Below are 27540 nucleotides of genomic sequence, written 5' to 3'. Positions count from 1 at the left end.
GGTTTTACCCTTGCTCTACTTCTGCCGGGTGCCCTGGACAACAGTATTCCCATCTCTGATTTCCTCTCGTGTGTGTAAAAAGAAAACAGTTCCTCATTTCACAAAGATGTTGTCAGATTTATGGTTGTAAAGTGACAGACACCAATTGTCATGATGTACCACAGTTAAATTTCTGTGAAGTCAATGATGAGGTCAGGAATGATTCAGGTCAGTCCTGAAAGAATGGAAGATACACAGTGGACTTGTGTTTGATACTTATGTTCAGTGAGAAATTTCAGATTTCCAATAAATCATACAAGGCACTGCATTATAAATGGCTTTTCAGCTTAACATGAATGAGCTTTTTTTTTTTCTCTTTTTCTCCTTTTTTAACCTCATTTCTCTTTTTACAAAGGTTTGCAAAAGTGTATTAAAGAAGGCACATTGCTGGCACTTACACCTTGGTTTGCTTTCTAAGTACTTCCATCCCGGTCTGCTGCCTACAGTGCCTGCCTTAATGCTGATGTACTTCAGTGAATCAGGCATCCCCCTCAAGACAATGCGAGTAAGTCACTAATTACGTGGGGAAAGTAGAAAAGAAAAACCCGCTAAAGCCCACCGTTATTTCTCCTCTTAAGATTTCCAACAAGAAGTAAGTTTCACTGCGACCTTAAGCTACCTACCCAGATGTTATTTAGCACCTCGGAGACTTAGCGCAGCAATTAGCTAAAGCTTTGTCGCGTCCCCTGAGATATTTTTAAGACGTATCGTTGAATTTCTAAGAAGCGTTACTGTTAGCAGTCCGAGCGTCACCGCATTGCCGTTTCCCCACACAGCTCACCGCCGCCTCACCCTCGCCACCTCCTCAGGAGAGAGGAACAGGAAGAGGGAAAAGGGAGGAGGAGAGGAAAAAAAAAAAAAAAAGAAGAAAAAAAAAAAAACCCAACCCTGCACCACCCCGGCACGGGGAGCACGCACGGCGGAGGCGCCCCGCGCCGGGCGGGTGTTTATAAACAGCGGGACACCCGCGCCGCGCGCCGAGCGGGGCCGAGCCCCGGCGCGCGGCGGAGGGGGAGGAGAGGCGGCGCCGATTGGCTGCGCGGCTCGCGGGCCCCTATATGCGGCGGGTGATTGGGGCGGCCCGCGCGCGCGGGCGGCGGCGCGAGCCCCCTGCCCCGAGGACGGAAGCGGCAGCGGCTGCCGGGGCTCGCCGGTCAGGTACCGCCGTCTGCGCCGGGCCGGCCGCCCTCCCTCCCGCTCTGCCGGTGCGTTCGCTTGCAAAGAGCAGTCCGCCTCCCTCGCTTTCGGTGTGAAGCGAGTAGCTGGGTAATTAAAGTTAGCGAATGTACTCTGCTTTCTCCTCTCCGTCTGGCTTCGGGGGCTGCAGGGGCTGGGCTGCGCCGGGGCGGAGGGTGTCTCGCTTCTCCGCGTTTCTGGAATTGCGGTGCCATGCTTTGGGCAAACTAGTTTTCCGACTGCTTTGTTTAAAAGGTTTCTCCGAACGCGGCTGTCTTACTCCTGCCGTAAAGAAAGAAGGGTTTTGTCCGGCTTTTGGGTTTTCACATTTCTGCGATGAACGAGACCCAAACTTCAGCGCAGTTTTTCTGTGTTTTGCGGAGCCTTCCAGCAGATTCCCCCCGGGTCTCTTGCCATTGTCTGATTGTCGATTGTGTTCAAAGAAAAGAAAAAGCAGGGAAAACTCTGAAACATTTTGTGGCCCTTTCGGGGTATTACTCACGCCCCGAGCCGCGGAAGGAAAAACTCGCAGCCGCTCAAGGTTTGCGGGGAAATCGCCCATTCAAAGCAGTGGCAGTGCCGCCGCCCCCCGGCCCTGCATCCGGCAGCCGCTCCCGCGTTCCCATTGCTCTAAATATTAATTTTATTTTTTCCTCTACAGGAAAAGTGGGTGTGGGGCTTTTTTCTTCCCCCGCCTAAGGAACTCGCAATTCCGGCTCGGAGTTTCTCCGCTCAGCCCTGGGTTGCAACACGGGGACGCGCCCCCGAAGGCGCCGGGGCAGCCCTCCCGCCCTGCCCTCGTTAGCGCTAATGAGCGCCGGGAGCTCCTCTCCCCGCGCGGAGGCTGGCGGCGCCCCGCCGGGAGCACCCACCCCTCTCCCGAACTATTTCTGGGGACTCCGTAGGAAAAAATCGGCGTGAGGAAACGCATTAGGCGAAAGGGGGAGATACCGAACGCTTTCAAAAAGCGCCTTAATTTTTTTTTTTTTTTTTTGCGGCGGGGCTGCGGAGCCGGCGGGCGGCGGTCGGGCGCGCCGCTGCGGCGGGGGTGTGCGAGGGGCAGGGCCGCGCCGGCCCCCTCCTTTGTCTGCCCGAAGGGGCGGCCGCATGGCCGGAGCTGCTGCCGGGGCTCCGCGGGTGCCCGGGGCTCCGCGAGTGCCCGGGGCAGGCGGGGCGGGGCGGTCCCGAACGATCGATCTGGCTCATGTCGGGATCCGCGGGCGCCCCGCAGCTGGCGGTGGCGGGAGGGTGGCGGTGCTGCGGCCCGCCCCAGTGCCAGCGTCCCAGTATTCCTGAGCCTTCTGGGTTTCACGGGTTTTGGGAAGAGCTTGGGATGCGCCGGCTGCCGCGCCAGGACGGGGTGTGGGGCAGAGCCCTGGGGTCCGGCGGGGGAAGGGGCGGCGGGGTGCTCGCCCTCGCTGGGGGCGCATCGGAACGCCTGTGCTTTTTAGCGTCTTGAGCTGCTGCTGAGCAAGATGTTGGGAGTGTCCAGAGAGGGGAGACTGGCTCTGTTGTAAGCAACTAAACTAAGTGCAAGGCAATGCCAAAAAGAAAAGCCTGTAATTGTGTTCTGGCCGTGCAAAGCGGTGGAGGACTCTCTACGTGCATCTGCATCTAGTGACTCGCCAAGGATCCCTTAGCAGTAGTGTTGAAACGCCTAGTGTGGCTGTTGAAATCTGTTTTGTATGATGCTGTCTTGTTCTCGCTTCTCCTCCCCAATTCTTGCATTCCTCCTAGCAGTTGGAAAGGGGAAGGGATGGGGTCAGCAAAGGGATAGATTATTTTAAAAGAAGGGAAAACAGTTGTAATCTAAGAGAGGATAAACGCCAGCTTTTTTTTCCCCTTGTTGAGCAGGGCAGGCAATATTAAATCACAGTTGATAACAGCCATGGAGTATTCTAGCAGTATTCCAGAAGGCTGGACTGTCACATAGAGCTGGGTGTTGCTCTGGTATTATGGGAGTTACTGGTTGTTCTGCACAGAACTAGTTTCATAGAAGCCGACCATCTGTTATATACAGAAATATATCATTTTGGTAAAAATATGGGCTTTTTTGCTGGTAAGGTTTTGTTGGTTTTTTTTCTGCTTAGAAATGTAATAGCAATATCTGCTTAGTCGCTCTCTTCCATTGAGTCAGTCAAAACTGTATCGCTTTGTTTTCTCCAAGATCCATAATTACTGAGAATCAAACTGGTTGCTCATTCTGCTCAAAGCCAGCAGTTGGGACAGTCTCTCTGGACAAACTGGAATAGTGAGTACTGAAGCTAGGAATGACAGTTCACCTACAGATCAGGGAGAAGCATGTGGAAAACCCTGCAAGTCATAGCTTATCATTTGAAATGCCAGTGGCTTGTGTGTTGGGTGTTTTTCTGCACCTACAAGTGTTATGGCATCCAGGATGTGCTAAGCATTGCCTCATCTCCCATGGTTATCTGTCTGTACCTGAGGAATTGTCTAGGTAATCCTTTAACTTGATGTTGCTTACTAAAAAGTACAGAAGTGGGAGGGGGTTTTGCTGTTGGGAAACCTCACTGCAGTTTTGCTGTTACTGCAGTGGGTCTGCTGGGCCTTGGAACTGGCTAAAAGTGATGGATTAGTGTTGTGCTGCTAGAACTTCCTTCCATACCAGCCTGCGGGGTTTAGTAAAGTACCTTTATCAGCTTCCTGGGATACACACATCTTGAGTGAGGCTATCTGACCATTTAGCAGACCTCAGTAATAACTACTCTTTAAATTCCAGTGCAAAGCAGCATGGTGCACCTCTGTCAGGTTGGCTGGAAGTGACAGCAGGATTTTCCACTGATACAGGAGACATTGCGTATTTGGAATCTTTGAAATATTTGGGAAACACCGCTCCAGATTCTGAACAGAAATCTGTACATTCCTGAGTCTTCAAAGGCTGAAATAAGTCACAGACACTTGAGAGGTTTCCCTTTTCTCATAAGTTTTGAGAATAGGATATTTGCCCTTGGAAAGCAAGGGGAGGAATGCTATTGAAGGACCTGTGAAAGATGACACCAGTTAGATTCTGTAGTCAATGGAGAAACCATCAGAATGTGTGGAAATAGGATGATGAAACAACCCCTTTGCTTTAGAGTTGCAACTTTTTAGTATGAACCTGTACCAGTCCTGAAGTTTACCTGTTGCTTGGGTGACTGCGTAGTCTGATCTTCAACATAGAACTGTGGCTTGGAGATGCTGCTGCTACATGCCCAAATAACCCAGAAAATCTAACAGATCTCAGGACTGCTTAAACATCCTGTGGACAGATGATGTTGAAAGTAGAGGATGTTGTAAGCAAAAGTAACTCCGGTTTGAAGGACTGTTGAAGAGGGGCATAGGTCTACGTATTGCTAAAGACCGCAGACTGCCTTGTAGTGCAGTGCAAGTTTACCTGCTGCAAACCAGTTTCATGAGGTCAAGTTTGGTGCCATCTCCAGTTTGCTGGATATAGTCTTACAGTCTGAATAAAAAGTGTTCGGTTACTCAACTTCCAGGAATGCTGCTGGTGCCTTGAAGGTAAGCTGTCACCTTTCAGATGCAGCAGCTCAACTTCACCCACTCGGGTGCAGCAACTTTGAAATAAAGAACCCCTTCTGCCAACACAGATCATGTACTGTTGGAGGTGCCTTGGGACATACCAGCAAAGGAAGAGATTTTTAGCTAGTACTTTGGCATTTAGACTGAGGAAAGTTGCTTCAAATTGAACTTGCTGTTGGGTCAGTAAGTCACTTTCTGCTCACATTTCTCCTGCTGCATCCTGCAGCTTTTTTCTTCCAGTTGCGCTGCTGCTAAGAACCCGAAGAGTCTTGTGCTGATTGACGTAAACTAGCCTTCTGTCTTGGGGCAGGAAACTTACAGTTTTTCTTGTTCTTTAAACTGCTATTCATTGTACACCACTGCAGCCCCCTTCCCTCAGCCCTCTATTAGTTGTGGTTTTCCATGGAATATGAAATAGAGGATAGATGGATTTTCTTCTACTTGACTTGGTTAACTAAAGGAAGATTAGCCTTTCATTTTGCACTGTATGCTCAGGTATGTAATCAGTGTGTTTTATTGTTAAGACTAGACAGTGCTTTTTGCAACTCTTCCTTGTAGCTTTCCTGACTTTCCAATAAAATACTTACTCACTACACTTTCAGTAGGAAACCCTTGTAATGGGTAACAGGGGTGGTAAAGGTACCATACTTGCGACTAATTCTTTTCTGAGTTTCTGGCTGCTTTGTTTGAAAGACCCAAGTGAAGTCTTGTGGTAATTACAAGTACTGACTTTCTATTGCATTGTTCTCTAAGCTCAACTTTCTAGAATGAGCAGGCATCTTTAATGGATTTTTTTGTTTTTCCTTCTGCCTTAAGTCATCCCTGTCTTTTAAGCTTCTGCTCCCATCTTTGTAGCTTCCTTCTAGAGTCCACAGACTGGTGTTTTGTGGTCTGCCTCCTAATGAATTCCATTTGTAGTTTCTACTTCACTCTGTTTCACTAAACTGTCCTCGCAGCAGAGCTTAATCTTGTGCTGTGTGCAGTTCAGTTACATTCTTGGCCTTACATCAGTCTTGCATATAAATGTGTGTGCATATACACACATATATACAACAGACACATTTATAAATTTAAAAATACTATTTTTACTGGCTCTTGATATTATGAAATAGTGTGACCTACTATCCATTTCTCCTAAGCAGAGACAAGTACTTCTGGTTAAATGCAAATACACAAGTTGCTTCATGTTAATTTACAAAGTAGTCTTGGAGAAACCTCACTGCTTATTAAACATGTTGGGAGTGTTTTGCAGCTCCTTTGTTTGACTTTTCTTATCCAATTTGAATCTTGAAGCTAGGCCTGAGGAATTCTTTGTGTAGTCTTCTGTTCTGCGGTGTGTTACGGCCATTGACTTGTTAGCAGCTCTCAGTGAGGGTACTTCATCTGTGGTGAGCTAGAAACTGCAGGATGCTGTTCTTGAGTTGCTACAGCTTACTGTATTGTCACGTTTCTCGCTGGTGCATGTGGGGGGTGCTGGTTCTGTTCTTCCACTTTTCTGCCATGAGCCTGTGCTGTTCCTGCTCCCCATGTTTTGTAACAGAAAAAAGCAGATGAGTGTCTCCTGTTTAGTCCCTGGCCTTGTTGCCTTGAAAAAAAAGGCTGTATAAAAGGCCAAAATTTTCCTTGGTTCCCACAGAAGTAGGAGAGGATTAATGGAATTCATCCCACCCAGTCTGCAGACAGGCTTAAACAAAGCCTTGTGCCGCTATTATTCCAGCCAATCTGCAGCTCCTTTGTATATGTTGAGGTGGTTCTCGATCCACTTTATGATAAAATCTGAGGATTTTGGCTTTCCAGCTTGCTTGAAACAAACATGGAGACCCCCAATATGTATGTAGGATCTTCTGTATTGAGTCTGTTCTTCAAGAGCTGTTGGTTCTTTGTAACTTTATGTGAAATACTTGACTGTCTTGAAAACTATTCAAAATGTGAAAACTACATTAAAGCCTTGAACTTATGTAGTCATATAAAATAATTGAGATAGACCTTAGCTTAATGCTGTACTACTGAAATAAAGGAGGCTAGCTAGCCATATGAATCCAAATGTCATGGAAGTGCAAAACCAGTAGTGACTTCTGTCAACAGCTGTTGCAAATGCAGAAAACACTCTTCTACTTTTCTGGTGGCTGGCTCTTCCAGTACACTTAAATTTGGCAAAACTTTCTTTGCTGTTTTCTCTAACCCTCTCTTCAAACTGACTGCCGCTCCTCAACAAGTGGTGTCTTGGAGAGAGATGGGAGAGCACAAACCTAACAGGTCTGGATTGTGTCTGTTTGCTAGGAGTTTGACTTAACATACATGTACCTCTTAATGTAATGCTTCTAGCATGTTTATTCAGTTTCAGCTTTAAAGCTGTTTGGGGCTTTCTTATGGCAGTGAAGACTGTGTGCAGTCTGGAAGTTGGGACTTAGGAGAAACCGACAGTGTGGTGTGTTTGCTGTTTCTAGACTATTTGCCTGAAGTTAGGGTGACTCTTTTATGGAATTCAAGGTGCTGTTTATGTAACTTCAAAATTGAATTAATTAAAAATGAAGTTTCTTAACTTCTGTTGATGTATCTTGAATGACTAGTACTTCATGCTTCTGTAAAAAGTGTGGGTGTACATACACAGTGTGTGGAGAGAGAGACTTCTACACTGCATTTGCATTTGGTGCCAAATTAGTGCTGAACTACCACAAAAGGGAATTAATCTCTTAAGAAAACACTGAACTACAAATACTAAACAAGAAGTGAATACATGGTCAGATAGCCTGCTTGCTTCATTTGAATAGATTGATTTCCTATTAATAAAAGAAGACAACTCACTAGATGAGATTATCCAAGAAGCAGACAGGGTTATTAATAACTCTCCTCTTCCCTCAGCCTCAAGTAGAATACAACACTTCTTTCAGCTTAAGATTTGCTGGCAGCTATGCACAGTGGTGAACGGGAAGGGTTGAGAATGAACAAGGCATGATTCTGTTAAGGGCCAAGGGAACAGAGCATGCAATGACTGTCTGTTCTTAAGTGCTTGTCGATCTGTGGGTGTAAGGAAAGATAGAGTGGCTTAAGCAATATTTGCTCTTTGTGATCTCAAGAGGAGGGCTTTGAAGTGTTGTTGCAATGGCAGCCCCATTACGCTTGTGGGGGTGATGAGCTGTTAGGGAACCTCTTTAAGATTAATGATCCCCTTTCTCATGATTTTTTTCATTCATCGGAAAGCTCGTCTCTGAATTATATATGTAGATGCTTTCTTAGGTATTGATAGAAGTATTGTTTTTTTTCCACAGAGCTGCTTCTTTTCTAAGCTGATCCTATAGTTGCTTTAAGAGGACTGCCTTAAATTCCTAGGACACCTTTGTGTGTAGATGTGTGCTTTGCTTGAGGTACATCTCTGCATGGTGGATTCAACCTAGTGTTAGACCTTGTGCTTGCTTGGGGGTGTGTTATGTGATGAGGAAAGCATGGCCTTGAAACTGAAGACCCGGGTACTTCCCAGGCAACACAGCAAATTAGTCTGCACTGTCTGGTGTCCCTGTGCATAGGACTGGGACCTGATTTGCTCCTTAATTTCTACAACATGTATAAAGAACTGAAAAACAGGCTGTGTTCCTGACTATGTGACTTGGGTCATCTAAGTGGAAGAGTCTTTAACAAAAGTGATGTTGGCTCCTACTGACCCCAGGTACTATTGAGATGGGAACCAGCACCAGTGTTCTGCAGCCCAGCTTCCTTAAACTTTTGTGTGCGTGGTTTGCGGGTAGACAAGTAAACCTGCAGACTTGCTTCCCAGGGCTTTACTTGTAGGTTTAGGAACGTGAACTACTGGAGGAAAAGATTTGATGCAGAAAGGGGTGATCCAAGACTTCTGCCATGCTCAGTTGTGTATGGAGTATAAACGCCTGGATGGTAGGGCAGCGTGACACTTGGCTAAGGTTAATAAGCCATGCATAAGAGAGGCAAACTTAGGCAGCTAAGCTGATTTGGAAAGTCTAGATGGGATGTTACTCGGCTGTGTGGACCATGAGTTCACATATCTCTGACCTGTGCAAACTTAAATCTGGAAAAGAGAGATGTAAGCCCAATAGAACACGAAAAAAACTCCACTATTTCCTGTACCCAGTAAGTTAACCAGTATTTGACTCGACTTCTTTTTAATTCCAACATGTTTTTTCATTGCTGGTCTAACTGAAAGAAAAAAAAAATGCAATGCTGTGGCACAAAAAATCCCTGCATTTTAATCTACAAATTGAATTGATTTGTCTTCCTGCCTTAGTGCCTGCATGCTAGTGACATGTGTAACATCCAGATTTTGACTAAATTTTTGCCGCAGTAAGAGAGATCCATCTGGAGTTGGATGCTGAATTGGGATCATAGGCTAGAGTATTATCTGAGGAAGAGAGATTGGCTGCAGAGCAGATGAGAGAATGTTTACTCTGGAATGAAAAACTTAAAACATGGAACGAGGATAGCAAAAGTCTAGCATGGTTTAGAAACAGCCATGGTACAACAGTATTGGCCTTCTGTTTAAATGAGTTCTTTGCGCACTTTCTAACTCACTGTATTTTTTTGAAAAGTATTCTGAAAAAAAAAGTGAGGCCCCATAGAAAAGCAACTTAAACTAGTCATCTTGCAATTAGTTGTCAGTCTTAAATTTTTGACTTCTGCATTTAGCTTGGCAGCTGGCAGCTAGTCTGCCTCAGATACTTGTTCAGCTTGATCTTCAGGTATGGCCTGGAGACTGGAAATCACCTTAGGTTTGTGGGGAAAGCAGGCAGGAAATAACATCTCTAGCTGCAAATAAATATTTGAATGGGCTTACTTAATGGCAGCAGAAGGAATTACTGATTAGGCATGACTGTAATGTTGTAGCTCTTCAACTTTTACCATGCTATGAAACAGGGATTCAGCATTACTGTGTAACTAGAGAATTTGCATTCTCTTGTCATCCAGTATTGAGCTTTGGACTAGATCCATAACTGCTTGCTTATTCAAATTTCTTTGGCACAGGCTGCCCAGGGAGGTAGAGGAATCACCATCCCTGGAGGTAATTAAAAAAATCTGTAGACGTGGAGCTTAGTGATGACTTGGCAGTCCTGGGTTAATGGTGTGACTTGATGATCTCAAAGGTCTTTTCCATCCTAAATGATTCTATCATTCTATGATGCTAATTGCTTTCTTTATTGTGGGCAAAAGAGTTTTCTTCAGCCTTCAGTTTGAGCCAACTTTCAGCTGAGAGCTTGACCTGTGTAATGGGATGTCCTTCTGAAATACACATTTGTAAAGAGATGAGTACGCTAATGTGGGGTAGAAAGCAGTGGCAAGCTAGCCCTCTTAGTAATGCCTTTTGCGATCCTCACCCACTTTGCATAATCTGAGACTGATGTATAGTCACTAGAAAATTCTTTACACCACTTGTACAGAAGGTTCCAAATATGAACAGACATGACCTGCTATAAAACTGGGGGGAAGCTTTCTGGAGCGCGTAAAAAGTGCTGACTGAAGTGCTGCTCTGAAGCAGAAAGAGTAGCGCTGTGCAAATGGATTTGATACTTAAAGCTCTGCCACCTACACCCAATGGGTAACGTGAGCAGCTGCAGTTAGTGTGCTCTGCCCCTTTGCTGTCTATTTTTGCCTTATTACATGGGAGTTGAAAGGAATGTGTACCAATCTCGCACGTCTTTAAATACTGGCACTGTAAATGTGAATTTATATAAATACAGACTGCTGTTCGGTGTAGTATTAGAGCTTATCACTGGCATCTGCTGAAACGGGTGCAATGGGTTGTACAATAGGTACCACTACGGCCTTTGTAGTTGTATCTTAGGGCTCTGACTTGCTGCGTGGAGGTTAAGTGCTCTACTTAGTCACTCTTCTCAGAAAATGAGGGCGTGTGGCCTCAATCAGGTTGCTGCCAGACTCTGAAAATTCGGAGTATTATCCTTACTGTTGGTATGAAGAACTGGCTCTTTTCACCCAATCTGCTGCACACAAACCAAAGAATTGCATGTTGGTGCTTGTGCATTTTGTGCAAAATCCCTTGAACTAAATTACTTGTATTTTGGAGGTTTTCATGCTGGAAAATGCAGTCCTCCTTTTTAGCTTGTATGGGGAAGAGTCTGCAGTGGATATAGTAGGTTAAAGCAACTGAAAACTGCAGTCTAAGCATAGATTGGTGCTTGAAAGGTGTGATTCTGCTCCTCTCCTGATATCTGCACAGTAGGTGTTCTAGGGGACTGACTGATGAAAGCACCTTAAGGCAATTCTGTCCATACTGGCAGATGTCTCCATTTAGATTTGTTTGTAGCAGCTGGGAAGCTTGCTGCTCCTTTTAGGGGAAACGGAAGAAATCACCCTCTTCCTTTCCACCCAGTGGGCACAGCAAGTGCAAAATCTCTGTAGAAACTACATCTCTACTGGCACTTAGATGTCTCTTGGCAGAGTTGAGTATTACAATCTGTTTCTGCTTCCAGCCCTGAAGGAGTTGAAATGCTTTGCTCAATTGCAGTCTAATGCTTTGCCATCCTTTGAATTTCTCTACCAATGAACACTTCAGAGATTGCCCCAGCACTTAGAAGTGTTACACATCAATGAGAAGCAGTAAGTGATTGCAGCTTTCAGTGTCTCATTTTTCTATATGATGCTGCTGTTATCTCTGATACAAAGCTCTCCTGAAGGAAGTGCTATACTTCAGGACCCGTTATTTTTCATAAGGGGATTACTCTTGACTGAGCAACTTCAGAATCACTCAGGGAGTCTGTGTTTTGGAAGGTGTTAAGTTTCACCTGAAAAATCAGGTGTCTGCTCAATCTGAGAGATCTTCAATGCATGCACAAAAAACATCTAAGAATGCCGATTCTAACATCCCAGGAAACTGTCCCCTGCCTGCTGCTGGCAAACTAAAGAATTTGCAGGCAAAGCCTGCATATGAGGCTGCAGAAGGTGTGTTAAATGTTCTTGAAACAAAATTTTCAAAGCTACCGTCAGTGATCCCTGCATTAATGTTCTTTATTGATGCAGCATCTATGACTTTAAACTTTGCATAGATCTTCATAGCAGTAGGCTGGTTCTTTTTGTTAATCCCATTGTCATTGTGACTATATTTTTCTATGGGATACATGTCCAAATTGACATCCATTTCTCACCAGTTCTGTACAGAAGATGGTGTAACAGTGGAAGTTTTGACAATACTTGAAATTATTTTCTTTGCAGGCTGTGTGCTTATGCTGTCTTTCCATCCTGGCATTTGTGAACTACGTAGGAAGGAAGGTTTAGCTAAGTACCTTAATGCATCTTTTTTTCCTTAAAGTGACCTGTCACTACTGCAGGAAATCCTAGAAGTGTCACAGGTGTAACTTGGTGTTTCTGTTCAGTTTTCTTTTGTGATACAGCTCATCTATGAGGAACTTGAAGATTAGTTTTAAAGCAAATTATTAATGTATAAAGAGTTCTTCAGATCTTGGGGAGTGAAGGAGGACATAGGCCAGGGTAGAGATGGCAGATAGCATGACTTGTGAAGACATGTCAGCAACAGAAAAATGGTGAGGAACCTGGATTATGTAATCTTGTAGCTAAAGCTGTAAGCAGCAATGTCCATTCAGGCTTTGCTCCCATTAACTTAGGCACATACTTTCTTACCCTTTAAGTAGTCAATTGGAAGGGAAAATATTGATAAACGTGTAATTTTGTATTTTGATGGCTTAGTTGATGTGCTAACTTGACTATGTTTCTGTTGGTCTTTTGGTGTAAGCAGTATATAAATCAGTACAGCTGGAGATGGAAGAGTTCAATTTCATAGGAATTTTAACTGTTTAAATTGCTCAGAAACCAAACATTGCAAACTAGTTTAAAATTCTACTTAAACAAAACTGTCAAACGTGCCAAAATGTGTTCTTTGAACCCTGTAACTCCTTTCTAAAGAGATTTTGAAAGCTTCAAGAAAATCCGGCTTGCTCTTTTCAGGATTGTCGTAGTACACTGAGCTTGACAAATTTGTCTGAATTAAATCCAGGCAGTGCTAATCTTGGGCCATGCAGCTTTAACTGCAGAGTTTCTGCTTCTGGTCACCTCTGTGATTGGGCACATTCCTTTGGTGCTGCAGTTTAGGTCCATGTGACATCTGAAGTCTTCCAGCAGGATGGAGCATCTCTGCAGTGTGCCTCCTAACCTGGACATCCCGCTCCATTATTAAAAAAGTTCTATCTGGAGTAGCTCATGTGACAGGACTAGTCTGAATTCAGACCAAAAGCCTGCCCTAGACTTTAAAGTTTTCTGTAGTAACACAGGGCCTTGGTAGTAGCCTTAAAATCGAAAAGACTGAAAACTTCAGAAACGTGTGTTACATCTGGTTCTGCAAAGGAAACCGTTGAGTGCTGTTGTGCACTTAGGTTAGGCTCTAGATACAGCCTGACCTGAATTAAGCACTCTGATCTTTCCTGCAGGGTTTCAGCAGGTTGCTTTCTGAGGGGAAGATGTTGGGAGGAAGCTGAATTTGGCTTGTTGAGCAACTGTATAAGCTCCAGAGCTGTTGCAAGCTGTGGAAGGTCTGTGTGGTGAGGATGGGTTGGGGAAGAGTGACTTTAAGGCTGTTCCCAACTGGCAGCAGTTAAGCTTTTGATGTCAACCATCCCATAGGACTGCACCCTTAAAGTGTCTCTTTGGCATAGCCAAGGTCAAGACATGGACATAAGTGATCAGCAGCTCTTCAGATGACTTCTGTTTGAAACTAGGTAATGTTTGAGGTGTTCTTTCTTGTAGATCTTCTGAACTTCATCTAAGAGTTGTTGATGTGAAAGGGACAGTTGCTACAAGCTGATAGTGCAAAATGGTTCTATTTAGAATGGTGTTTCCTGGAATATCCTGCATTGCCTGGGAAAAGCCACTTGTGATTTAAACATAGCTTCTGTCCTAGGCAGAAGGAGTGAAAATAACTGTATATTATGATCTCTTTGTCCTAAAGTGTGTCACGCAGGGATGTGGTATGTCAGATATTACAGGTTAATTAAAGCCCAGCATGTGTATCATACCACATGACAGAATTTGTAGCTGGGAGTTGTGGGGTGTTCCCTCTGGGTGGTCTTAGTTGGTCTCTCTTGAGTTTAGGGTTTTTATCAGGGTGGTGGTAGTTGGAAAAAAATTTCCGTGTTGGAGTGCCTTATGTGTGAATGTTGTCCCTTCATGGCTCTTTTCCCTGCAGGTCTGTGTCTCTGGTGTTTCATGTCTAAAGTGTCTCTGTTTCTTTAGGATCTCCCATGTCTGTCTCTCCTCAGAGGACTTTCCAAAAATGTTCTGTTTCTGTCCTGAAATTAACTTCAGACTGACTTTTTTCAAATACTGACTTCTGTGAGCATTTAAAGTAGCTCTCTAAGGATCTGCTTTTCCACAGTGGTCATTCTACAAGATACCAAGTTTGCGTAACAAACCATGGTAGCTCCACTTTCATCCTAGAACATCTACTGAATGCAAAATATGGAAGTGTAAATAGTTACTACATTCAAATGACAGTCATGCTTGTAATACTGAAAGGTTAAATTACAAAGCCCTTTAGGAAAGGTAGGATCGCTGCAGGGTGAAAAAGGCTTGCAGTACTTGCAACTAGACTGCATGAGTTGTGAATCTTAAATCTACCAGAAAGGAAGGCAGCTACAGGAACTGTGTATGGGTGCTTGGTTTTTCCAGTCTTTCTCCAATCTCAGTGGATCTAAAAGCTTCCAAGCCGCAAGTAAGAAAATGCACACCAAGAGGCAAAACACTTTTAACTATGGTCAGAAAAAATGGCCATCGAGGATGGTTTTATCTCTGTTCCACCATGTTTCCTCTTGCTGGGGAGAACACATGGGTATGGTATGGTGGTTGGGTTTTTTCTTTTCTCAGAATCTTGAGAATTAGTTGTCAGTGAATAGCTCCTGTGGTGAGTCAGCCTGTTCCCCTGCTAAGGGAAGGAGAGCATGACTAAGCCCGAAGGATGGGTGTTGTAAATGAGCTGTAAAAAGTTCTGACAATGAAAGATGGGATGTTTCTGAGAGGGGATTCTGAACAACTTCTGTCTACTAAAGGCTGATCTAATTCCCCTGAACTAGATCGAGGTAGTGATACACCAGACTGTTCCAGCCTTTAGTCAGGTGATTTCATGGCTTGCTTTTTCTTCAAGGAAAAGCTTAAGTTTTCTTTCCAGCATCTCTGATTTCCAGGAGGGGGGGTGCAAGGGAGCAGAAAATCTATGTGCATCTCTTGTGCCCTACTATCTGCTCCATAATAAAAGCTGTTTCCGTGGTGACTTCTGTGTTTTGTGGTTGCTGGTTTTTTGTTCTGGAGGTGCTTACCCTTCCCTAGTGGCAATAACTGTCATGTAGGCTAGTCTTCAGCGACTCTCACTTTTGTGTTTGTGATGTTGACTGTTGTCTCTTTTTACCAGATGACTTGGGCAATTGCATATTGTTGCCAAAACATGTTATCCAAGTGTAACCTAAAAAAGTTGTATTTGGTGACTAGGATTCCAGTGTTTACCAGGGTAGACTTTGCTTCAAGTGGCTAAATAGATTGCCTCGTGCTCTTTTAACTTTCAGAAAAGTCAGTCAGCTGTTTTAAGCTGTCACGATGATCAGGCAACCTGACCACCTAGGCTGAGCTTACCTTTTTTTTTTTTTTTTTTTTTTTGTAAACTTAGTTGGGGGAATAATGCTGCAGCATTAGTGCTAGCTGGTCAACTTTGCAAAGAGTACAGAGTTTTTGGAAAAGAGCACCAATAAGTATCTAGGTTGGAGGAAAAACCAGAACTTATCCTCACTCTCAGGAAGTAGCGGGCATCTTCAGACCCAGTCCTCCAAAAGGAGCTATCAAATGTCTGGATTTCTGTGACATGCCAGCTTGCCTGCATCTCTGTGCTTCATCTGAAACCAGTAAGCTTTGCACTAGCGTTCTATTGTAAAGTTGCTGAGTTTATAACTCTGAGGTGCATTGTTTAGCTTCGTGTTTCCAAAATAAAAAGGGTTTAAACTGATACTATAAAAAGGGCTGACTTTTATTCACCAAACTGCCCATACAGCTTTTTTGTTATGCACTACAATTTGCAAGCCTCAACTGCACCAATGCACAGGTTCCATTTTTAACAGCCAGTCCCCTTCCTGTTGTAGATAACTACAGCAGAAAATTGCTGCAGGTTTTCTTATCTCTGTATAATCTGTTCTGTTCTTGTCATGCTATCTAGTTGCAAGACCTCAAATGGGTAAAACAATGTCAAAACGTTTGTGTTGCGTGTAACTTTTTTAACATAATAGTGACAGCTTGTGCTCTCTTGCTTCAGGGGCTGTGTGTCTGTTTAAGTAGTGCTTAGCTTGTGGGGTGCTAGTCCTGCATTTCCTCTGGACTGAGAGCTTACTCTGTTGTCAGGTTTTTATGGGATGAACAAGTACTTCTAATTCAGGCTGGTTTTGTTTATTAGATAGGAGAGACAACTCTGGCTGCAAGAAGTGAATTTTACAAATTGCAGGGGGGAAGGCTGGGTTTGGTTGGACTTTCTGTGCTTAGGATTATTTTCTTCACTAAAACTCTGGCTGGTAGCAGAGACAGGAGCACTGCAATGTTAGCGGTCTGGTCTTAACCGGTGTGTCTGTGAGAGGGGTGCCTAACTGGAGAGTCTGTGTGGTGCTGTCTGGTGTAGCTTGCTCGTAACCTGCCTCATAACGGTAGCTGGGATTACAAACAATCTCTGTCCGCACCATCAGTTAAAAAGTAGAGGTCCTAAGCTGATACATGGGATGTTTGGTAATGGGTGCCATTGGAGCATGGTTGTACTAGTGGCACTTTTCAGCCAACCTCAGGCTGGCTGTGGAGGTTTAATGGCGGCTTCCCTTCAGCAGGCCTGCCCCGGGCAGAGGCAGGAGAGCAGCGCTGCCCTGGGCTCGCGGCCCCTGCAGGGAAGGTGCTGGATGAGGCCGCTGCACTGCTACCAGGGCTGGGGCAGGACAGACCAGCTCCGGCAACGGGGTAACATGGAGGTGGCCCTTTCCCTCAGGGTGGAGGCAGTGGGCTTGTGCGGGGCCGGGGGCGGTGGCACTGCGCTGGGGTACGGGGGTCCTGCCTGACCTGCACCCCCACAGCCCTTGGCCAGCCTGAGGGCTGCCTTGCTCGCCAGCGGGCCCCGGGCCCCTTGCAGAGAGCCTGGGTGCAGGCTGTGAGGCGAGGCCTGCGGGGGCTCCGCCATTGTGGCCTGGTGCTCCCACTGCCGGCCTGGGTCTCGCTCTATGAGGCTGCTTAAAGACAACTTGTAAACTCCATCATTTGTAGGTGTGGTTTCCTTCCTAGCTTAAAAGAACTAAGGGCAGTGGGATTTTCTGAGAAAGGGTTTCTTGTGTGGGAACTGAAGCCTCTGTGCCAGGTTCCCCTTCTTGTCCGGCCTCCCGCAGCCTGCGCTGGGGCCTCCAGCTCGCTGCCTGTGTTTGGGGGGGCGTAGGTAGGTATGGTGGGGAACGTCTGAGCAGTCAGCTCATTTCTGTGGCCAAACTTAAAACCTAACCTGTGTTAATAACAGCTCACTAAAACTTTTCCCCTCTTTCCCACCCCCACTTGCAATTGGTAGGTGTTCATCTTCATGAAGGAAAGAAGCACAGGAGAAGACCCAGTCAGAGCTGTAGCGTTCACGTCAAGATGCTCCAAAGGGAAGACGCTCATCTGCAAGTCTCGTCTTTCAAAACTGTCTGTGTTCTTTCCATGAGACAAAAATCTTTTTTGAGAAAGATGACTTGTGAAATCTGTGAGCAAAGCTGGCTTTGCAAGGATGCCGAATGAAAGACAACGTGCCTTACGATGGACACTTACCTTGGAGTGACACTGTGCTCTTAAACTAAAACACAGGCACTGTAAAAACACTGATCCCAAACAAGAATAAGGATTATAGAAACTGCATCAGAATGTTTGTTAGTCCCAGAAGAGTCAGAAAATGCCATTTTTTGCAGATATTTGCCACCTGCTTTGTATTGTGTCTTATGATTTTTTGGGCACCATTTGATAATCATATTGTGAGTCATATGAAGTCCTATTCATACCGATACCTCATAAATAGCTACCATTTTGTGAATGACAGCCTGTCTATCAACAGGGATAACTTGGGCAGAGTATCAAGCTACCAGTACCTGATCAACCACAGAGAGAAATGTCAGCAGCAGGATGTCCTTCTCCTATTGTTTGTGAAGACTTCTCCTGAAAACAGTCATCGGAGGGATGCAATTAGACAAACTTGGGGTAACGAGAAGTATGTTCGTTCTCAACTTAACGCCAACATTAAAACTCTTTTTGCTTTAGGGCGACCAGCAGGTCAGCAGCAGCAAACACAGCTGCAAAGAGAACTTCAGCTGGAAGACCAGAAATACAATGATTTGATTCAGCAAGACTTCTTGGATACTTTTCACAATCTTACTCTTAAATTGCTTTTGCAGTTTAGCTGGGTGAATGCGTACTGTCCTCATGCCAAGTTCATTATGTCTGCAGATGATGATATATTTATCCATATGCCAAATCTTGTTGCTTATCTCCAAAGTCTAGCACAAATGGGTGTTCAAGATTTCTGGATTGGTCGTGTCCATCGTGGATCACCCCCCATAAGAGACAAGAGTAGCAAATACTATGTTCCATATGAAATGTACCAGTGGCCCTCTTATCCTGACTATACAGCAGGAGCTGCTTATGTAATATCAAATGATGTAGCAGCTAAAGTATATGAGGCTTCATTGACCCTCAATACAAGTCTTTATATAGATGATGTTTTCATGGGTCTCTGTGCCAATAAAATGGGAATTGTACCACAATATCATGCATTTTTTTCTGGGGAAGGAAAGGCTCCATATCATCCCTGCATTTATAAAAAAATGATGACTTCTCATGGACACGTAGATGATCTTCACCAGCTCTGGAAGGAGGCTACAGATCCCAAAGTTAAAGAGTTTTCTTCAGGGGTTTGGGGTAGAATATACTGCAGACTAGTTAATATTGTGCTTCTCTGTAAACTATACTATGAGGACACGTATCCTTGTTCAGCTGCATTTTCTTGATACTTGAATATCTGCATTGAAGATCGACTGAGCCAAAACAACTGTAGCTGTTTATTCAAAATACGTAAATGTGGAAAGAGGTAAAACTTACATGTGAATAGTTGGGGTTTGGGGGGGGGAAAGATGGTCCCAAATTCTGTTCACGATCTCTTATTGGAATAACTCTCCTATTGTATTGCAACTTTTTACATTGTATCCTCTTCCTTTACACTCTCCAAGGGATGCAAATCTGGATTAAATGAACTATAACGGACTTCTAGACTTTGAAATGCTTGGTGAAAATGTCTACTACTTTGAAATTGTCAGTAAGTCTTAAGTTTTCTTTAAAAAATGTATGTGAACTAAGGCATATGATAAAAAATAATCTTCTATATCAAAATGGAGTAGACCTTTCAAAACATGAGGAAAATAGAACTTCTGACTTGATGAATGAGACTATTGCAGTAATTTAGAGCAATGTTAATCAGTTACAAATATTCACCAGTTCTCAGTGCTTCATGGAAAGTAAGTATGGACCTGCACAATTGACAAACAGTGAGTGCTAGAAGTGAAGACTACTACAACCTTTTCCTCAAAGCTTGCTAAGTCTTTGAAATAGGGAAACAGTGTTTGAGTGCCCTCTGACTTGGTTGTTTTAAAGTAACAAAGGAGTTCCCTCTAGAACCTGAAAGAATAAAAATCAAGCTATTGCTTGTGTAACTCTTTTTGCTCATCTTTCTCTGCCTTCTGAAGACCGAGGCAGTATATTTAGAGTCCAATCTTTAATAAGCAAATAAGCTAAATGTGTTTTTTTAACAATACCTGTGCTTTCCAGTATTCGTGGTTCTGAAGGTGAAAAGCAAGCAAAAGTCCCCAAAAATATTACTTACAGGTATTTTGAAGCTGTTAAAGACTGTAAAAAGCAAAATTTCATGCTTGTATAACAAAGGAGGAAGATACTTGCTGCACAAAGTTTGACTTCACAGTGAAAGGATAGGGAGATGATCATCCACAGAAACTTAGTACACAAACCAAAATCACTAAAACTTCTGTAGCCTTAAGCACAAGGATAGTCTTTAAAATTTCAGGGTAGTTTGTGTCCACAAAACCCTGTATCTTAAATATATTTCAATGTTAATATCAGCTGCAGGAGGAATAAAACACCTGTGTGTTGTAGATCAGGATAGAATTCAAGTGATATTTAAACTCCAGCTGTTTCGAATTGTACTGTGGTGCCATATAAATATTGCAGAGAATCAAAGTTCTAGGATGTCTGCAGTCTTTTCTTGTGTAGCTCACTAGTGGTGTTTTCACAGACTCTCAGGACAGATATTTGAGTTGCTAATTGCCAAACCTGTGGTAGCTCTTCCTGGATTGGACGCACAGCCCACAAGGTACAGTCAGATACTGCTTACGATCTGATCTGATGCTGGAAAAAGTTCGAGCATGGATAGTGTCAGAAAACTACTTCTGAAAGCTTGAATGAGTCAAGCTTACCCAGCAGAGCAATAACAATGCAAAAGCTCACAAATCATCAAGCATCTGTTGGAAATGTGCTAATTACAGGAGCAATACTACTTGTTTTCTGTCTGAGCCTAGACTTTTTCCTTCTGCCTGAAGTTCCTCCCTGTGTGGAGCAGTGAGGTACCTGACCTGTGTTTTCTGACTTTTCTGTGGAACAGCTATACAGACTTAAGTAACTGCTACAGCTGTTGGAGCTGTGCTGCAGGTTTTAATGGTTTGAATGGCTAATGGTTTATATTAGTGTAGACAGAATCCAGGAGTGAGCTTGCTGTTCTCTAAGATGCCATTTCAGATGTATGGTAGGTAATTACTGGAATTAAGTGAAATAGATAGCTTTCTGTAATTGGTTTTCCAGAAAGAAAAGAATAAGAATCCTAACAGGACCCAAATGTTTGGTATGTACAGAACCCACAAATAAATCATTTATCAGTTTCAGAATGATTGAAGAATGTAACAGCTGCTACTTTAAAAAGAACAAACCCAGCCTGTACAGATTGATTACAGTAATGAGGATGCGGGTACTTTAAAAGAAAAAAAAACAAAAGACGGCGCTAGATCTATATAACCTGTTGGCTTACAGAGAAATAAAGGCACATATAGAGAAAGTAGTATTCTGTGCTGAGGGAAAGCTGCTTCATCAGATCTCTGACCATTTAAATCAACAAGCTGCACAGCAAAATGGCGCTAATAGAAAAGGCCACCCTGTTCACTGTGGGGAAAGAGGGTCTTCATACACAGTATGCAACCGAAATGTACTAATAAGACATTTTTTCCAGCATAACTATGTGCTGGGATTTATTATTTTCACTCATACAAAAAAAGGTAAAATAAGTTTTAACTAAGTAGCTTAAACTTCTATGGGGTAGTGACCTAGCTAACACCTAAAACACTGCTTAGATGTAATTTGCCATTATCTGAAAGTCATTTTTTACTATTGTAACACTTTGTTTTACAGCTGGTTTGAATTTTGTTTGGTTTGTTTTTCAAAAGGGCCCTGATGTTTGTAGTATGCATTTTCTTTTGCTGCAGTGAAGAGAAGTTGCTTGTTGAATAAAAAGGAAAGCATGAAGGCACTCCTTTCAAAAAATGGAGATGCTGGAAAACTTATTTTCTGGTTCTAAACGGTGACTTAAGATTTGTACACCTTCATCTGGATCTTTTGTAACAATAGTCTCAGTGCTCCAATGCAGGGCTGTCAGGTTTTACTTCTACAAATAAAATTCTTGTCAGCCTGAATGGTCACTCCTCATTAAGAATTTGACATTGTTGCACAGCATATTTAATGCTAAAATTTTTTTACCTGTTTGTTTGGTTTGCATCATTTTCCCTTTGATACTACTAATTTTTATACAAATTATTCAATATTTATTCTTAAACTTTGCTCTGTACCACAAAGACAATTGTTTTATAAAATTTGTTTTGAATAAACAGTCTTATTTCTTTTTTTAAAAAAAAAAAACACCACAATGAGGTTAAATATTTCTTGTTGTCGTCTTTGTAACAGACAAGCTGAGCTCTGATGCTTTTAAGTGCTGTTCTGAGTTCCCTGTCAAAGAGAGGACTTCAAACTGCTTCCCCTTCTGCGCCGTTCCTCATATTCTACCTTGAACCAAACCTTTTGTGGTGTCTTCAAGAAAGGAGAGGACTCATAAATTTGTTTACCAAGCTTCTAGGTCTGAAGTTGTATAAAACTGCCAGATGTTAGAAGCTTAACCTGTTGTTAATATTAACTCCAAATGTGTATGTTCTTTTTAGGCAACTGTTCCTAAGAGATGTGTATCTATCTAAGTAAGTTCTATTTCAGATGACACTCTGCAGCTTTTGAAAACTAGCTGATGGTTTGGAGACCAGTTGTATTTTCATAGGGTATAATTAAATTCAGATAGGAGTAAGTTGCACTTTTGTATGTTTCTCTCATTTGCCTAGCATAATGTATCAAGCTGGTAGTTTTAGAAATGCAGTCTTTTGCATCAAGTAATTTCAGCTTATACTTGAGTAAGATAGAGGCATAACTGAATTGTACTGAAGAAAACAAAGGAAATTAAGTCAGTGAAGACTGTGGGGTTTGGTTTGTTGCAGGGTGAGTTTTGTTGTGGGTTTTTTTTGGTTTGCTGGTTTTTGGTTTTGTTTTTCTTTGCTCTTCTTGCCCTAGAAACAGTGCAGTATAACTAAATTGAACTGGGTTTTCATTGCACCTCTTAAACTAAAATGACTTAAGTATTTTAGACTAAATCATTAATAATCCCTTTCTCAAGACTTTGCAGAAAGGGAGAGAAGATTTTTGCTTGCATTTAAGAAACCAGAAACTTCTTACAGGCATATAGTCAAATGTGAATATCCTGAATGCAATGAGATGATCTTTAATACTGCTTTTTTTGTACATATATGCAAGGCTTATTCTAATGATTTATTTTCTCATGCCATGTAATTAATACTTCTAAGAAAAAAGGAAATTGCAAAAAAACCCCAAGCCCCCAACTGAAAATAAAAGATAAATCTTGCTTGCGTTTCCAGCTGACAAACTGTGTATAAATGCATGTCTGAAGCATTTCAGTAACTTGACTATATCTAATTTTAATCTTAGTGAACCTTCACCATAGTTGTAGTGAATGTACTATAAACGCAGTTATCTTAATTCTAAGAACAAAACAATGATACTGGCTCATGTATGCAGCCTTACCTCCTCCTTGTTGACAAGTTCTCATCACTTTCACTCATCACCAGGACTCTGCTAGATCCTCCTTGACTAGCTTCATGCATCACTTCAATCTGAATAAAAAGGACACATTAGAAGTCAAAATACTCAGTTGCTGATCTTTTTATTTAGAAAACATCGACTCTTTAAAAGAATAAAAAATGGATCCTGCCTAGTCTAGTAAGACACTGGACAAGTTAATTGAATTCTATATATGCAGGTTGTAAATTAAGAATACCTCCTCTCCCTTTTTCTGCTTCCTTGTTCAACATTGGCATGGGAGGCATTCTTGAATCCAGGCAAAGTCTTTGTTTTTCCACCGTGGAAGGAGGGTTATCCCCTTACGCAGATCATTATAGGCATAGCAGCCTGTTAGAGTCTGAAATACTGGGGTTTTTTTGTTTCCTGCCTTCACGTTTTCAGAGTTCTTTGTATGGTGCTGTATGGAGAAGTCTAAGGGAATCCATCTTGTGCCTCTGACAAGTATCTTTGCGCTAGTAGCAGTGTTGGGTAAGTATATCCCCTCAAACACAGCGCACAGCATACATGTGCAAGGGCTGTTCCCAGGTTGAAATGGACTGGAGTTTTTTACGTAATATTTTGATAAACATTAACCTACTTCCTTGTCCTGTCTTGCAGAGTCAGATCACTTCAAGTGTGCGCCAGGCACGTTTTACACAGGCTTTTCCTCTTTTGTTTTTTTTCCCTGCAGCTTTGAAACACTACTTGGGGCTTACTCAAAGGCAAACTCTTCAAACTCAGTAAAACAACTCAGCTGTTGAGTTTGCAGTTAATCCAATATCTAAACTCCAGCAGAGTCTTTTAAGTTCCTGAGCACTTTCATTTTTAAGGGCTGATTGTGGGGAAAAAAGCAAGCAGTGGCCTGCCTTACATTCTGTGTAACTAAGTTACTTAGCTGGTTGGTGACAATGATGGGCTCATTAATAAGCTATCCTCACCTGAAATATTGCCAGAACAAATAAAATACAAACAAATTTTATAGCAACAATGGAAAGGGAAGGAGAGGGGGTAATACCTTGCACTGTAGTCTTAGAAAGTAGATTTAAAAGTGCATTAATGGATGTTTTTATAAAGCCTGTATCATGTTGTATGCACTTAATTGTGGAAGGAATGCAACTGATTACCTGCATTATTGGTGCAAATAAGACTAATTCCAAAGTTACTTTCTGTGAGTTCAAAGGTGAGACCAGCTGTATGTTCCTGCTGATAACTAGATTTTATTCTGTGCTTATTGCTGAACTCGTTGGCTGTTTTAGCCATTTTGGGAAATGGGCTGAATATAATTTTTGCTTTTCAGCTTCAGGGAAATAAAGGTCAAATGTACAAGCAAGTCAGGGTGTGGATAACAGAAGAGCCGGGTTGAAGTAGCTTGCATTATATCAAAAGGTAAATAGCACAATTGTGCCAGGTAGACACTTGATACATTTCAAGCTTTTTCTACCTTAGGATAACACTATTCCTCCCCTTCTTGCCCCTAACAATACCCATACCACCCAGAAAACAAACTTAACAAAACCCCAAAACAACTAGTTCTAATCTGTGTAGAATTTCTGCACTAACAGGATTAAGCCATTTTTTGGATAACTGGGGCAAAGCAGCACATCCACTAATTGATGCTGTTGCACAGTGAGGGTGCTAACTTATTTCCACTAATGCTTAATTTTTCAGAACTGGGAGTGAATTTCAGAACTGGGAGTGGCTGTTACTGGTGTAAGAAGCGCTAATGTATGAGGTTTGTTCTGTGAATTACTTACTAAAAATCAGGAAGTCTAAAATGCTTATTTTAAGAATACCTTCAATAATAGTGGACTAAACGGGAAAACACCCAGAGAACTTTAATCATAAAAGGTGATCTCTGCTATTGGATGTGTTCTTTATGTAGAGCTTACCTTTAAAAATCCTTTGTAAAATAACTAAGGAACTATGAAAAAATTAACAAGTGCAGGGGCTAGTGCGTCATCGTCTTTACCAGGTATATAACCTGTTTTAGGTTGGGGTATTTCATTTCCCCAGAGACGTACTGACAAAGCTTATTCCTTTCTCCCTCATCTGACCCCAGACTGCTGAAATGTGAAGAAGGCTACTTGTTGGTTTTATCACACTTCAATGAGGCAGCTAAATCAAGATCATACCTCTTTCCCCTACTACTCAACTTGTTTTGCTATTCTTTTTGAATATTAGTTGTATTATTTCCCTGAACACATTCAGGACCCTCTCAATTTTTTGTTTCTTGAAGCATACCTTAAATTGCACTTTTTTTTTTCTCATTCTAGTGATACATGCTGCCCTAACGAGCTAATAACATGAATCATAATGCAGGGAAGATGCAAGAAAATTACAGCAAAGGGCTGTTACTATTTAAAAGGTTGTGAGTGAACAGCACTGCGTATGATTTGACTTCAGTCTTTTTTTTTGTAAACTTCTAACTGAAAGGATGTTAGCAAAGTTACATAATACTTGTCCACAGACCATTCAGAACACAACTTGAGTGGTACTCCTGTCCCTTACAGGTGTATTTGTGTGGTCTAAACTCAAACAGATGAGGCATTACTTGAATTTGACAGGAAAAAAAATAAGTTTGGTCTCTGAAAGTGGCTATTTCAGCTAGCTCGGGGAAATTAAAAGTTGCAGGATGCAGCTGCAGTTCATTGTAGTTACAAGAATTGCAGATGAATGAAGTTTCTGGATCCTTCTGATTCCAGTCTTAAAATACCGAAGGAGGGCCAAATGCCTGTCTTGATAGCTTATCATCTCAGTCAGTTTCTACAGCTTAAACAAACAAGACTCTGCTGTAATGGCAGGGCTCTTAAATGCTGTCAGGCTTGGGAACAGGGAGGAAAGGATAAGGATGTCCAAGGAGTCCTGAACAGAATCTTGCTGCAGAAACAGCAATGCTACAAATATCATAGAGACACAAAAGCAAAATACATTTCCCTGAACCTTACTTGCCCATGCAGCAACAAGCAACAGTGGAATTTTTCTACAGGTTTTTTGGTTGGCCAGTTTTGAAGTATTAAGCGTCTAGTATTCCCTCCTTTGCATGTTACCCTTAGAAATCAGGGAAAATACATAACTTGGTGAAACCTGGAACATAACACGTAACTTCAGAGGAGCTAGAATAAGATTCTAGTTTTAGAAACAGAATAGTTCATATGCTATAAGGAAGGACTTTGGATGCACTTGAATGTATTATTGTTGGACATTAACTCCACATTTCCTCTTTCATCCTTTGAAAGTGATTTCTGCTGCAGTATAACTTGTTTTTTCTATGTACTTGAGCATAAATCTTTAACACTCATCAGAGTAACTTTCAAACTGCAACATGAAGTGTAAAAAACCCCAGAGAATTCTTCTAAATGTTCAGTTCTTTAATTCTAAGTATAAATATGTAAATCTTTTATTTATATTGTTTTGAGTTCTTTCACAATATGGGATGTCCCCCAAACACAGATACACCTACCTTAATTCCACCTTTACTCTTCTTAATGTTTTTCTTTTTTGATAACTCTACTTCAGAAATGGTCTTAGGAGGGCAGGAAATTTCTGTGGACCTCCTGTTGGTAGCTGAAGGAGTCAAAAAGAAAGTAACATTAGAAAATGCGTGCTAAAAGTTGAAATCCTACTTTGTAATAAAAGCAATGAGCAAACATCCTGTCACATCAGTGGTAACGGAGACCTGGGTTGTGGCTGCAGAGGTGAAGGACCAGCTGGCACAAGGGATGGGCTATGTTCTTCCGTGCTCTGCTGTGTCTTGAATTGACACCTACAGCCCACACCGTAATGACTGCGTCGGTTTGGCTTCCTTCCTGCCAACCATCTTTAGCGTAGCACAGGCAAACGTAGCCAGCTGTATCAACAATTGGGTAATTTTCATTTGCATGGTTTTTCAGCTCAGGTGGTATTGCTTGTGTGAGCTCCCAAAGAGAAGAAAGTTTGGTTCTGGTAACAGTTTGCTAATGTCAGATCATAAGGAATTGTGCCCTATAAGGTTTCATCATGTGAACAAGTCTCAAAAGAGTAATCATACAGGTGTTCAACAGGTAACTGTGACCATGTATGTAATGACAGTGAATCCAGGGAGATTATTTTAGAATATGCTCTGTCTTGTCAGGTTTGTTGGGCCTTACAGGCTCTGTAAACCAGTTGACAGTGAGTTGTCAGAGAAAATTATCCCTAATAACATAACTGCTTCTCATGAGACTGCTGCCCAGAGAAAAGGTTTAGAATGAATTATGAGAAGGGGAATCATACATCTGGCTTGAGTGGAATGCATTTGGCTTCAGTAGAAAAATAATCTCTGTTACAGTTTGTATCTTTATTTTAAACTGATCCTGAGTTCACAGTGCATGTTATGTGAGTATGAGGCAAACAGTGCTCTCCGTGTTCTTAGTTGCTGAATTGATACAGGCAACCATGCATGTCATGATAAAAACAAATATGAATACCAGATGAAATAATGAAAGAATCCGGGTCAGGCAACAAAGAACAAAATTGTTGTAATTCTGAGATTAAGTCCTTTTTAGTTTTATTCTGGGAAAACTT

The 27540-nt window shown here is 42.4% G+C and overlaps 2 protein-coding genes across 12 annotated transcripts in view; one reads left to right on the top strand and one right to left on the bottom strand.

Annotated features, from left to right (window-relative positions):
- MCF2L2 (MCF.2 cell line derived transforming sequence-like 2) overlaps window positions 1-27540 on the bottom strand; it is a 181150-nt gene that overhangs the window by 66625 nt on the left and 86985 nt on the right. For all 7 annotated transcript variants that reach the window (XM_037406989.1, XM_037406987.1, XM_037406988.1 and 4 more), the window contains exons 14-15: window positions 26459-26562; window positions 22963-23051 (exon numbers count right to left, since the gene is read on the bottom strand). In XM_037406989.1, coding sequence (XP_037262886.1) covers window positions 22963-23051; window positions 26459-26562 — 193 coding nt within the window. The remainder of the gene's footprint in view (window positions 1-22962; window positions 23052-26458; window positions 26563-27540) is intronic.
- B3GNT5 (UDP-GlcNAc:betaGal beta-1,3-N-acetylglucosaminyltransferase 5) lies at window positions 1021-22783 on the top strand. 5 transcript variants are annotated; one of them, XM_037406996.1, is made up of 2 exons: window positions 1021-1197; window positions 17312-22783. In XM_037406996.1, the coding sequence occupies exon 2, from the start codon at window positions 17643-17645 to the stop codon at window positions 18777-18779; it is 1137 nt and encodes a 378-aa protein (XP_037262893.1). In that variant the 5' UTR covers window positions 1021-1197; window positions 17312-17642; the 3' UTR covers window positions 18780-22783. The 5 variants fall into 5 exon arrangements, with proteins under 5 accessions (XP_037262893.1, XP_037262892.1, XP_037262891.1 ...); XM_037406995.1 differs by having other exon boundaries at window positions 1021-1244; XM_037406994.1 differs by having other exon boundaries at window positions 1021-1305.

This window comes from Falco rusticolus, chromosome 13 (genome assembly GCF_015220075.1).
Source record: "Falco rusticolus isolate bFalRus1 chromosome 13, bFalRus1.pri, whole genome shotgun sequence".
NCBI lineage: Eukaryota > Metazoa > Chordata > Aves > Falconiformes > Falconidae > Falco > Falco rusticolus.
This window is presented reverse-complemented; position numbering and strand designations above follow the sequence as displayed.